We start from the raw sequence: 12830 nt of genomic DNA, 5'->3' as shown, positions 1-12830 counted from the left end.
AAATTATTTTTCAAAATTCTATATTTTAGGAACTGCTTTCAAGTAGTTCAATTTAATTATTTTCCACCAACGTTTGAAAATTTCAAACTAATTGGTTAATGATGGGGAAATTCGAAACTCTGTGAAGTCCTCTAATACTGAAAATGTTCCTTTGTGTATTTCAAAATCTTTCAGGTTTCATGATTTCTCCACGAATTCATAAGTCTTCTTATCTCAAATTTCTTGTCAAGCACAATATGTTCTAAAATCAGAATTTTTTCATTTTATCCGGAAATTTGCAAATATCTCGGTCATTGCCGGCTAATTCTGGTCGGGCTTTAGTCAGGTAAGACCGCTACTGAAACTGATAAAACTCCGACTATATATGATAAGGTTCCGAGCGAGTATTATTCTGGTACAAAAATTTGAAGCTTTGGAAAGCAATTCTTTTGGGTGTGCCCAATGGTTCCTGTAACGAAAGCTTCTGAAACCTTACATTCGCGGTACTTTTCTCAATTCTCAAATACTATTGCTTTTCGACAGTTTACGCGCTGAAAACCTCCAAAAAAGTAGGATTATTAAAGTTTCGAAATCTAAGAATTTGCCGGAAAACGAACAAAAAATGTGAACAAAAAAACATCTGCTAACTACGTTAGTTCGGTCGTGGCTCCAGCCACCAGGTTTTCTCGTCCACGTGTCCGATTTTTGTATACCAGGATAATGTATTTCTTTCGGCAGCCGTTTTTGGTCAAGTTCCGAGCAGAACCTCGCCAATCCAATTGAAAAGCCAAACCGCTCACAACTTCGACAAGAATTTATAGGCCGACCGCCGAAAGTAGAATGTTTTTTCCTCAAATATGAGTTAGTATCTTATAAAAGAGCAGATATTTCAAATTTTCGATTGATTCATCTATGTATTTATGTTAAATGCATGTTAAATAATTTTCGAAAATCAAAGAAAAGAAGTTCCAAAGCTCTCCAGAATTCAAAATCCTCTTAATTTTTTTCTCTGGCATTTCCGTTCCGTACTATCCAATTTCTCATTTCCCGCTTTCAAACATCTAATTTTTCAAGAACACCCCGTCTTCAGCTAATCTTTCACTCGTCGATCGTAAATTTTTATACAACCATCACTCTAAAAGTACACTCCACGTCGTCACCTCGACCCATTTTTCTAAACGATAAAAATTTGAGCATAAAAAAGGTTGACCCTTTTTGTGGCAGCTGGTGATTCGTCATTTTGGTAAACCTCAAGCTTTTTCAGTTTCTGGTTCTTCGTCTCCGCCTCTCATCCCTTCATTATTTTCATTCCGAGGAGAGCATTGTCGTTGTGCCTTGGTGTTTCCTTCCCAGAGGGCATCTTCTGAATTTACCTGTCACTGTTGTTCTGTGGATTATTGACAGTACAATAACAATACTAATCTCCATGGATTAGTGTCATTGTTTGATCCAGAGACTAATTAGCTTTACTGGAATTTCTGCGAGAGCAACGTAATTCTACCCTGGGATCGTAACGTACCTGTCTCAACGATTTGGTGGGACTTTGATCATGTTGGTGGCAGATGTGCTATCCCACCCAATTTGTTTCTAAGTCTCCATTGCGACTTTTTTTTCCTCAGCTGCTACCTCAATTTTTTGTGCCAACCAACTTTTTTTTGTGCTTTATCTTGTTTTGTTAAAAAATTACTGAATACCGTATCCCATCTATCACAGAAACCAATATTTGAACGCTTACACGAAAACTGAAACAAAGAGAGGGGGTTTCGTTTTCACCATCAAAAATCCGCCGGATTCGGATAACTGGTATGCCGAACAGTTTCCAGTCGGATTTCGGATTCGGACCGATTGTTAAGTGTCTCTCTTCCAAACGTGAGCGAGTGGAAGGAGACGCACTACAGGACGGATAATCCTCAAAATCCCTCGCTCATACCGCAAACTGCACAAGTAGTGTTTGAGACTTGTACGGCGGTCTTCTCCATGTCGTCCTGCCTGTGGCACGGATTGTTCGGCCAGCCATAACCGTCTACGGATTACGGTACACGATCATGTTCCTCGATGTGAATCCCACTTTACTTCGTATAGATCCTCATTCAAGTCCAGATTGTGTTTTGTCTCCTCAAAAATCCTTTTTCCTCTCTCTTTTTCCCAATTATAGCCCCGCTCGCCTGCTTGGCAAACAGTCCGATTCCCAACAACATGTGATGTTATTGTAGGCAGCTCCTTCGCGCCCACTCTTCTTTGAATTTGGACCTCCCTAATTGTGTCTGGCACGACGCCACACTTGTACATTCTTCAAAAAAGTAAGTCTTGGAAAAGTCATATTCTGTTGGGATGAATCATAAAAATTGATGATGAGCCATACCTACTGTCTCTGGATGAATGCTTCAGTAGGTGTGAGAAATCAAACTCAATGTTTATGATTTGTAGTCTTTCTTCCGGAACAAGATTGGATGATTAGAAGCTACGTACTTTTCGTTATAAGTACGTTGTCAACAAGAAATTACGAATTTACTTAACCCTTGTTCCAATGTTTCGAGGGTGCCTTTGATGTTGGCGCCATCTGTCGGTAGCCACCTCTTAAGGTATACAAAACTCCAGAATCATCTTCTTCATGTTCCGTGATTCACGTTCGGTATCTTCAAAGAATTTTAGCCACTAATATTTGTAAAAGAAGAAAAAGAAATAGGAATACATCTACGTTCTACTTTCTCTGCTCTTCCCCCACCACCGCCTACTGTGGTCGACGACAACTCATTGCCCACCTTGAAAAAGATTCGTCGAATTCGAGATACCTCCTCCTGTTTTTTCCCAGTCGCTAATGAGCTTTTTTTCCATGATGCTCATTCGACCGTTATCTTTCATCTCTGTATACAAATATTCCATGAGAGAGAGAGAGGGAGTCTTGTGTTATCCTAAAAAGTTTTTTTTTTGCTTCAGTTAGTTATCCACCAAAACATATACAAAGTCGGTATGTGTTTTTCTTATCAATCAAAAAAAAATTTGTCAGAGAGACTGAAATATTTTTTCTGGATTGTTGCAGAATGAGTTCGAGAAAGAGTTTGTGCTTTTACGGACTAATCAAATCTGTCGGCTCTTTGCTTTTTTTAATTTCCGTCGGCGCTAAATTCGATCAGGATTTTTTCACTTGTTCTTCAGGATATGATTTTTCCAGGATACTTTTCCTTGATTCTTGAGTGATATCATGTTTCAAAGGTTTAAAATTTCACAGTCCCTTTCATTTGGAGGTGTGAAAACTTGGGTCAGAATCTCTGTTCCTATTTTTTCTCATTTCTTCTGCTGGCTATTGCTCCAAGAGCTTCTTTCCGATTCAAAATATTAAAAAATTTGTCCAACATGACTCAGTTTTGAAAACGAGGTTCACAGGAAGGCAGTTGGAAGAACCTTGATAAAGTGAGGAAACTCGCTTCCTAAAGTGGCCGAAATTCCAATTCCTGTTTTTTGGTTATCTTCCGAAGGATAGGTAAAAAAAAAGAAAGTCTATTCTATTTTCTCCTGTTTCAAGTCCAAGGTCAAAGTTATCGAAACATCATCTTCCTGTGCTACACAACTGTGCACTTTTCTCTGTCATCAATGATTGAAGGAACAATCCGAAAATCGTTTGAACATCTTATCAAGTTCTGAACAACGCGTTCAATCAGTCACACCTCTCGAAGAGTGACTCCGCCTATTGATATCGATGAGATGTTTTCCGAAGTTTCATCAAAATTCGTTGAAATTAGTTAGGGATAATCAAAACGCCATACCGGTTTGATAACTAACTTGTCATCCCAATTTATCATCATCAAGTGATGCTATTTTGTTCTCTTCCTGAATGGTTTGAAAACCATTTTACCTTCTCTGTCTTCTCCTATTTGCCTTATAGAGTTGTTTGATGAGAAGGATCTTTCACAGATACACATGGATGTGATAGAAAACCCTGGAGGGAAGGACGCTATGCCAACATGAACACTCTTACTAACACCTTTCCAACATCCATGTTGCCTAATTTTGTTACATCCTCTCCTAAAGAAGAACAGATGATACAGGGATGATGATGTACACAAACTTTTTTGACTGTTTCGGAAACCACGAGATCGACGGAATCACTTGTTCTCCCTTTCCCCTCCCGCTTTTTTTTCCTTCTCCTTTTTTTGACGTTTTCCCAAATGTTCATCCAATTGTAATTCCACATGCCTTATCTTTTTGGAAGGTCATTACTATGTTCCAGACGCTCTTCTCACTGCCGCAAAAAACCGGGTTTTTTTCTTCATCGTAAGGAAAAAAGGCAAAGTGAGGAAAGGAAGTCTCTCTGTTTCGGCTGTTTCTGCTGCTGCTACAGCTAGTATGGTCTGAAAAGATCCTGTCGTCTTCACTTTAACCTTGCCCGACCCGTAGGCCACCCGCAACGGCAGCCTCCGCCTCCCCCAGGTATCTTCCTTCTTCCTCTCCTTTCAATTTTTTTATTCACTCTCTCTGTGTTGCCGTTTTTCTTCCGAACTAAACGGTGTGTGTGGGGGTAGGATAGCGAGGGTAGCTGCGTCTTCTGATGATGTGCGACGCAGCTCGATTTTTTCTTTACATCTTTCTGCGCCCGGCAGATAGGCGATGATGCCCGTTGCCGACGCCACCGCCACTACCGCGCTGCCATCGACAGTTTCTATATCGCTTTTTCTTCTTCTTCGTCTTCTACCCCCACTTTTTTCTATCGTATTCCTAAAAAAGCTTGTTTGGCACCCTAGCGACACCCGCACTATCTCTCATCCCTCTTCTTGTAAATGCCATTCAGAAACCGTCACCCCCCGCGATCCCTCAATCTCATTTTTTTCATTGCCATCCGCGTAAAGTCGTTTTTCCGCCCATCTGCCACCCCCAGGTGTAGTCGTATCACTCCAGACCAGCGTTTGTTGCACTTTTAGTTCTACAGTAATTCCTGCTTCTTCTTTCACTTTTCCAAAATCCTCTCCTCTACTCGTCCTTCCCTTTTTTTTCATCATCCCACCCCCAGACAGTCTGCTCCTCCTCTGGTCCAACCCCCATCGACGAAGTCCCCCCTCTTTTCCTGAGACAACCTGTCGTTTTTTTCTCATTATAACACTACGCAACAATACAACATGCTTGCCTCACACAACTCTTCAGCCCTCCTCTCAATTACCTGTTTGCACCATATGCCCATATTCTTATTCTCGAACTTAAACTGGTTGCGTATAATTGACATTAATCCTTAGATACGCAATTCACTATTAGCCCATGAGTGGTAGATCGCACATACGTGTTTTTCTTTCTATGTAGGAAGAGCTGAAGGCCCAGTTTTTGCATTTCCTTCCTTTTTACTACTTTGACGATTCCTTGTTTTTTAATACAAATCTAGAACTACCGTAGCTATCTGATTCGTGTTTCATATACATCTATGATGAATCGATTGTGTAATATCCTATGTTTTGGTGTTTCCTCTATTTTACACAACATGTCTGGATGAGATAATCGATCCATAAATTTTTTCTCATCCTTACATGGTGGCCTTTGGATTTTCAAATGAACTGGTCTGAGGAAGACACATAGAGGAGAACCAACCGTAACCGATCCGAACCTCTTCACATTTTTCCTCTTCTTCTTCTTCTTCCTGTGCACACCTTGCCAATATGGTAAGCACACAGTAGTCCGCAGCTCGATGAGTGTAAGTCAAATCCGGAGAAGCAGCAGCTTATGGAGTAGAGGCCATTCGAGTTGTTTGGCCAAACCCGGAAACCGTATCTCGGCCCTCCTTCGGCCGCCGATCGACAAACAAGTAGGGAAGGGGTCACTAGCTGCTGCTCTCAAAACCGTGGACCAGGCTCAGTAAGTCAAACACTTCCACAGCAACCACTATCTCAATGGGAAAATAGGCATTCATCCATAACTCCATTTTGTTTTGGCTTCTTCTCCCTCTCGTCTCACTCGTATCCAGAGGCGTAAGCCCATAATTATGTTGCTCCGGGGCTCGAAATTCCGCCAGCTGAATGATTATATTCCTTGGCTAAATGATTATCACCTTGCTACGGATCTGACTCCTCCTCCGCGTTTTTTTCTTGTTCGGCTGTGGCTAATAAATATTTTTTTCACAATCTAACTTTTCTCATTTTCCGATATATATCCGCCCCTTTTACCATTTCCTATACACTTCCTTTCTTATCTTTACCCATCCGTAAACACGTATCTCACTGATTACCTCGTTTTTTGTGCATGTTCCCCTCGTATTCCAACATTTTTTTGTCTTTTCCTCACGTTTTTCTTTCGTGTTTTTGAGGTTTCATCGCATTAAGTTTCGGTTTTTGCAATTCCTTATCATTTCAGTGATCTCAACAATGGATGAATTGAACGCTTGCACAGAATGCGGATTTACGACTACTATATTTTCCGAGTTTCAAGGACATATTGGTAAGCAACCTGTTCGGAGATAGACGAATGTCAATTCATTTCGAAACATTCGTCTCTTCCTCTCTTTTTCCTTAATTCTTTGTCCGTCTTTTTTACATCAAACCCGTAAAAATTCGGATTTGTAGCGGGTATCCCATTAACCGTTTGCTTTTAAACGACTCGATTTCCATTGGCAGAAAAGAACTCGTTTTTTTTACAGAGAAACACGAAACAGAGCACAGTCGATCGTCGAGTGGAGGAATGTCCAATTCACAGGTACGTCATTTATGCAAACCTTCTTCCTGAAGTGAGAATGAGAACGGAGAGGAAAATGAAAGGTTGCGTCATAATGCCTTGTTGTTTGCCTAATTAATGCTGGAGGTAGAACAAGGAACAGAGATTCTCTCAGCTAGAAGTGACGTTGTAACAGGTCTTTCCTTCCAGACATGCCTCCAGAGGGATAAAATTCATTAGAAACATTGAGATCAACGTTTTTCAGACAATCGAGTGGGGAGATGGAATTCAGTCGTCCACCCCGTCGCCCAGGTCAACACCTCCGTCAGACCCCACGCCCAGTCCCGACCCCGAAGAGCTCTGCGAACCAATATCAATTACAGAAATCACAAATACATTGGGTAAAAGTGAGTTTTCCTTCATTTTCCTCCATTTCATTTTGTTTACTGCGTTCCTAAATTTTGTAATTGTCAAATATCATTTTTTGTTTGCTCTAGCGTATTTTCTCTGCTTCTCTCCTATTCATCTTTTTTTCAGGAGGAGGTACGAAAGGACAGAAGACAGTTCACGTATGTCCTCATTGTAATTTTACCACTTGTATGTCGCAACACATGAAAAGCCACTTGGTAAGTTCACGGATTTCGCTTTCGTTATTTTCTAATAAGGTGAATCTTGTTAGCAGACGGCGAAGGTTCAGAAAAAATGATTCTTCTCCTTTCTTCTGACGTTAATGAGAACAAACTTGGCGCTAAGTACACGATAATAGCGGAAAAAAGAGAGTAAATCCCGAGAGAAAGGGGCTAGTTGTCTTTACTATCAATACTATCTCTATCCGAGATTGTTATGGAGCACAGAAGTGTAAAAACAAAGCATTCTGTCAGTCTAGTAGAGTAATGTATCCCTTCACTCCTATCTCGGCAACCAACTTATTTTGATCATCCTCTTCTTCTTCTACTTCCAAGACTCGCAGTACTGTACGTCCAGTAAGTCAACAACCACTACCTTTACCATTCTCCTATCACCATCCTCGGCTCCTTGCCGCTTTTCTCACTAACTACTGTTTACCTTCGACCAGTATGTACTGCGCATCTCACCTATTCCATACTGTTTTTTTTTTCACTTCCCAAACGGTCATCGGGAATAGTCAAGTAAGGGATAAGAGTGGTATGGGGGAGAGGGACCGCGCATATTGGTTTTTCCTCTTAAGGATGTTTCCTTTCATGAGAGCCGGTGTCATCCTAATTGGTTAAAGGCGACCAGCACACTGCTGCGAACGGGTCCGAGTATTTTCGGAAAGTGACATCAAGAAGGGTTTGGTAGATAGGATGGGATAGCAGACGGGTATAGAAGAAGAAAATGGGGAATAGGAAAAATAGGCGTTTTTTGGGAAAACGGGAAGACCAGATACGGGGGCAGTACAAAAAACGTGATGACCCTAGAAATATCACATGACCCAATACACCAGTAAAGATTCTTGAACATTTCAGGAAGCGCATGAACGACACCAAGGCCAAATGTACCAGTGCGATATCTGTAAAATGCAGTTCAGTCAGAAGGTGAGCATTTGGAGAGAACAACAGAGAAAATACGACTTAATGGAGATTACGGTATCCATAGATACCAATCAAGTAGACTTATGGGATACTGTAGTCTTCGATAACGGATACAGTTGCTGATTGATCTTCTATGTTTTCATTCCCTCCTCATTTTCACTTTCTATCATTGGTTTATTGATGTTTCGTTTTCAGGCTAACATGCATCGTCATCGGATGCGACATAGCGGTGTCAAGCCTTATGAGTGTCGTTTTTGCAAGAAGCGATTTTTCAGGAAAGATCAGGTATGTCCCACTGTCTGGCGTTTCTTTTTGATTTTTATTGCCAGTCGACTTCCTAGGCCACCCTATTTAGCGGCGCGCGGCAAGTGTGTTGCGCAAGAGAAGCTGCCGATGTCTTCCGCAACTCAAAAATCGTGTTTTATCTTCCAATTTACGCAATCAAATCGAAAGTGAAACTGATCTAGGAAAGCGAAAATCAGAAGGCACCCCCTCTCTCTTTCTTTTTCCCGCGCCGAAGGTCGTTTTCAATTTGGATTTTCGCTTTCCCGGAAAGAAAGGAAGACCGACGACGGGGGTGGCGTCCTGAGAAAAAAGAAAAAGAAATTGGAAGACGCGGCGCGCTTCTTTTCTTGATGATATCTGTTTACTCGGAACCGTTCTTGAAGGTCGAGTAAGCCCCTCCAGAAAACATGAGAACCAATTTGACGCAGGTTATACAGAGGCATATTGCTTCCCGATTCCATGCCTTCCGACACGGTATGATCTAGTAAAAGACCTTGACGATGGCACGCGCATTGCTCTTTTAAGGAAGATCCACCTTCTAGCATCTTCTTCTTCTTCTCTAGAACCCTTTTTTCTACATTCCTCACCCCCAGGCCCAATCAGAGAAGAAAAAGAGAAGATGATGAGAAGGGACAAAACCAGCTAGGTTGGGTAACGTTTTGATTTGGTTCCGAGAAAAGTTGAAAGCCATCACACACTCGCAAGCCATAAAACAATTAGAGAAAGGTCGGAAAGTTGTAATGTGATCGAAAGCGAAAACCGATTTTTAAGACAATACACAAAATAAAAACCGGAGCGGGAACAATTAGGCGCAAGACAAAGAAGGCTTACACAGTTAGCTTATGTGAAACATATATGTTTTGTTTATAATTTTCAGATGCAAGAGCACTCGATGACTCATATCAAAACGGGTTTCGGTTTCGAATGTCCAGTTTCATTATGTGTAATGCAGTTCAGTCAGCACAATGCACTTCGAGCACACTTAGAGGAGACACACACGATATCAGCGACGAATCCTGCGTCATGCAAACGCTGTAATTTGATGTTCGCCAATTCCAGACGGCTACTCCTTCATTTCCAGACGAGACATGACGAGAATGAGGTAACTACTATAATTCCAGACAAGGCGTTCATTGTAACATGTTATTAGGCGAAAGAGATCGGAGCAGAACATTATTAGATGATGTTTTTCATATTTCTCGGAGCTGGTTGCCCCGTGAGACAACGCGTGCTTTTCCGTGAAATTAGATGACATCTTGAAAACGAACTTTTCAGGGTTCTCCGAAAAAAGAAAACGCTAAGCGGAAGAAGTTATCAAATGGACACGCGTCACCAGAAGCAGATCCAGAGAGCATCAGCATCTCGGAGCAATTGCAAAGAATGGTGAAGACCGAATTCAGCCCACCAAACACAGAATCCTCAGAAAACTCGACCTCATCCGAGTTTGATAAAATTGTGAGTCATTCAGAATTTTTTTCCAAAGAACCTTTTAGTAAAAAATAGTTTCTGATCAGTTAGTCACTATTACACATTTCAGCCTCCATCACCTTTCCCGATGGCCAACCCAGACATCTTGTTGATGTGCCTCAACCAGATGAATCAGTTTGGAGGGTTCGGAGAAAACATCCCACGATTGATTAACATCCCATCCGTCCAACTTCCGGTAAATAATTACATTTTGAGACTAGCAATCGGACAACAAAGAGTTTTTCAGCTTGGTAACATCCCAGCCGCAGTGAAACAGGAACAGGAACAGGTCCAACTATGGTCCGAGCAAACATCGAGCTCCGTTAGTGTGAGCGTTCCAAGCCCAAGTGACCAGTCGCACTCTCCACCTGCCAACGACTCTACTATCTCTTCTATGGATAAGGAGCAGTCTCCAACTCCAGAGAAAGACGAGGAGGAAAATGTGGTAAGTGTGTGAGAGTCTTGAAAAGGACAACTTTTATGTGCAACGTAGTATATAATTCCGAAGGAAAATTTTACGAAATTCTGTTTTCCCTCATGACTCTTTTTTTTTCTTGGGGATTTTCGATTTCCTAATCAAAACTGAGAATTTTATCTGGGCACAAGTTTGAAAGTCATGAATCAAACTGATCGGATGTCAAAGTCAAGAATGTTGCAAATATATAGAACCGTTCCTAACCTAGAAAAAAAATTGAAGATAGAGACGAACATTACACTCCGAAGTATAGTTTGATAACGGTTTTTTGTTCCTGTCGGCAATTAGTGTTCATGTCACAAGTTCGATACTTAATTGATCTTGATGGATGACATCCCAAAAGTTCTAAAAACAACTTTATTCTCAGAATTGGGGCAACAACAAACATATAAAAAAATTTCAGGAATGCAATCACTGTGGAATGATCTTCTTCGACAACACTATGTACTTGCTCCACAAGAGCCTTCACACCGAGGGAGATCCATTCAAATGTGCTCTGTGCGGAACTCAATGCGGAGAGAAGTACATGTTCACTACTCATGTCATCTTCGCTGATCATAGTACCCAGGCAACGACTTCCGCCTGAATTCCTCCACATCGCCATGTTGCCAAATACCCATTGCTCTTTCAGTTGTTAGTTGCCAGTCTAGAAACGCCCTGATTCTTTCCAGAACCCCGTCATCTCTCCTCTTTGACTCATTTCATTTCTTTATTTTTTCATTTTTTACCTCTTTTGTTTCTTTCCAATATGTCACTTTTTCGCCACATAACAGGGAATACAACTAACGATTCTGCTTCTTTCCTCACTGATTCTCAACTGCTCTCTCAAAAAACTCTCTTTATGTCTCCAAGTATTTTCTCCCAGTGTTCTCGAACCTATATATATATTGTGTTCTACTAGTGATCCTGCAACTCACTTAAACTTTTCTTATCGATCCCAGTTCCTAATTACCCCATTTATTTTCTATATTCACACCCCATATACATACTGTCCTATCTATCTGTATTCTTCAAGTATCCACTCTATTAGGAAATTTTTTGTTAGTATTTTTCTCCGTGTTTCCATTTCCCTTCTAGACTTTCACAAAATGACATCAATTCTGTGTACAATCCTTTTTCTGCATTTTATCGAATGTCTGATATTCAGAATGCCTAGAATTTTTCCAAATCACCGTTTTATTTTTCACAACTATCCCTCATCCTCATGCCTGTCATATCTGACCAATCCCCCAGCCCAAACATTTCTTTCCTTTCTTAGAATAGTAATTTTATCATTTTCCTTTTTTTCATTTCTCATCGCAAGGATAAAAGTTGTTGAAACTGAATAAGAAGCTGTTTTTCTATAGTAGAAGAAAGCACCACCGAACGAAAAAAGTCATGGCGAGCCAGAAAAAGAATTTATTGGCTGGCAGGCAGTCTGTGATTGACACTAGTGGCCCAATGTATATGGTTATGAATCGTTGTGTGCTCACTACTGACAATTCGGTTCATCGAGACGAGTCGGTGTTTCCCAGAGGGGCTTTCTGGGAAACAAAAAAGAAAAGAACTCAAATGCACATCAACAATGTGTTTGCAGAGAATTCGAGACACCCAGTGGCAGTGTGAATCACATATTTTTGCGCGCAAGATTAGCAACTACCAAATAACAGTTTTATTTATGGCTTGAAATTTTTCTCTGGCAAAGACCATTGCACTTTTTCATTTCAGCAGTTTGGAATATTTTGTGTTATTTTGGAAAAGAGTTTTCCTCGAGTTTCATTCTAAAAAATCAAATGCATTTGAATAATTTTTAAAAACTGTAACGAGTCCTCACTGCAACTTGAATTTCTTTACTATCTTGCATTCTCTGATAGAAAGCCGTTTGAGTTTATTCCGTTTCTTGAAGAATCAATTGTTTCGTCGAGAAAATTTTAGATAAATCCTACAAAAATTGAAAAGCTGCAGTGTCTCTATGAGATGCCCACCTCAAACAAGATCTTTGAGCTCAGTTAGCGTGGTTTATCTGACAATTTCGCTCATTTAAAATTGTTTCTTTAACAGCCCATAACTTTATTGTAAGGAGGAAGAAGCAAAAATAAAAACGGCACTGTAATCAGTATGTTTAAAAGTACCAAAATCTCAGAAAATTCTCAAAGATTTTCTGAAAACACTGCCTTGTGAGAGTTATCAAAAAACGGTCAACTGATAAAATATTGGCAATAATATGAAAAATAATTAACAGGTAAACGGATTCGCGATATTTTACGAAGGAATCGAGATAATTCAGCTCAAAGTGCACGTAAAGGGCTTCCTTTAAAGTAAATACGGTAATTTTGCTCATAATAAAATTATACAACAGCGTTCTACTTTGAAACTCTCAGGATTTTTCCAAGTCAAACGGTCACCTTTCCCGCAACTATTTAGCACACGTGATTAATTTTCCAATGTGTGCCCCCCCCCCCCCA

General features: G+C 40.6%; 1 protein-coding gene across 1 annotated transcript; it reads left to right on the top strand.

Moving 5' to 3' along the window:
• Positions 1-6320: 6320 nt before the first annotated feature.
• Positions 6321-10972, top strand: CBG14548 (the record flags this gene model as incomplete). Its single annotated transcript, XM_002644551.1, has 11 exons — positions 6321-6393; positions 6593-6648; positions 6872-7013; positions 7144-7232; positions 8094-8162; positions 8355-8444; positions 9322-9546; positions 9720-9899; positions 9982-10107; positions 10159-10356; positions 10790-10972. The coding sequence occupies 11 exons, from the start codon at positions 6321-6323 to the stop codon at positions 10970-10972; spliced, it is 1431 nt and encodes a 476-aa protein (XP_002644597.1).
• Between the last annotated feature and the right edge of the window lie 1858 nt (positions 10973-12830).

This window comes from Caenorhabditis briggsae, assembly GCF_000004555.2.
Source record: "Caenorhabditis briggsae complete genome, chrX, whole genome shotgun sequence".
Lineage (NCBI taxonomy): Eukaryota > Metazoa > Nematoda > Chromadorea > Rhabditida > Rhabditidae > Caenorhabditis > Caenorhabditis briggsae.
The sequence above is the reverse complement of the archived record's forward strand: the minus strand, read 5'-3'. Positions and strand labels throughout refer to the sequence as shown.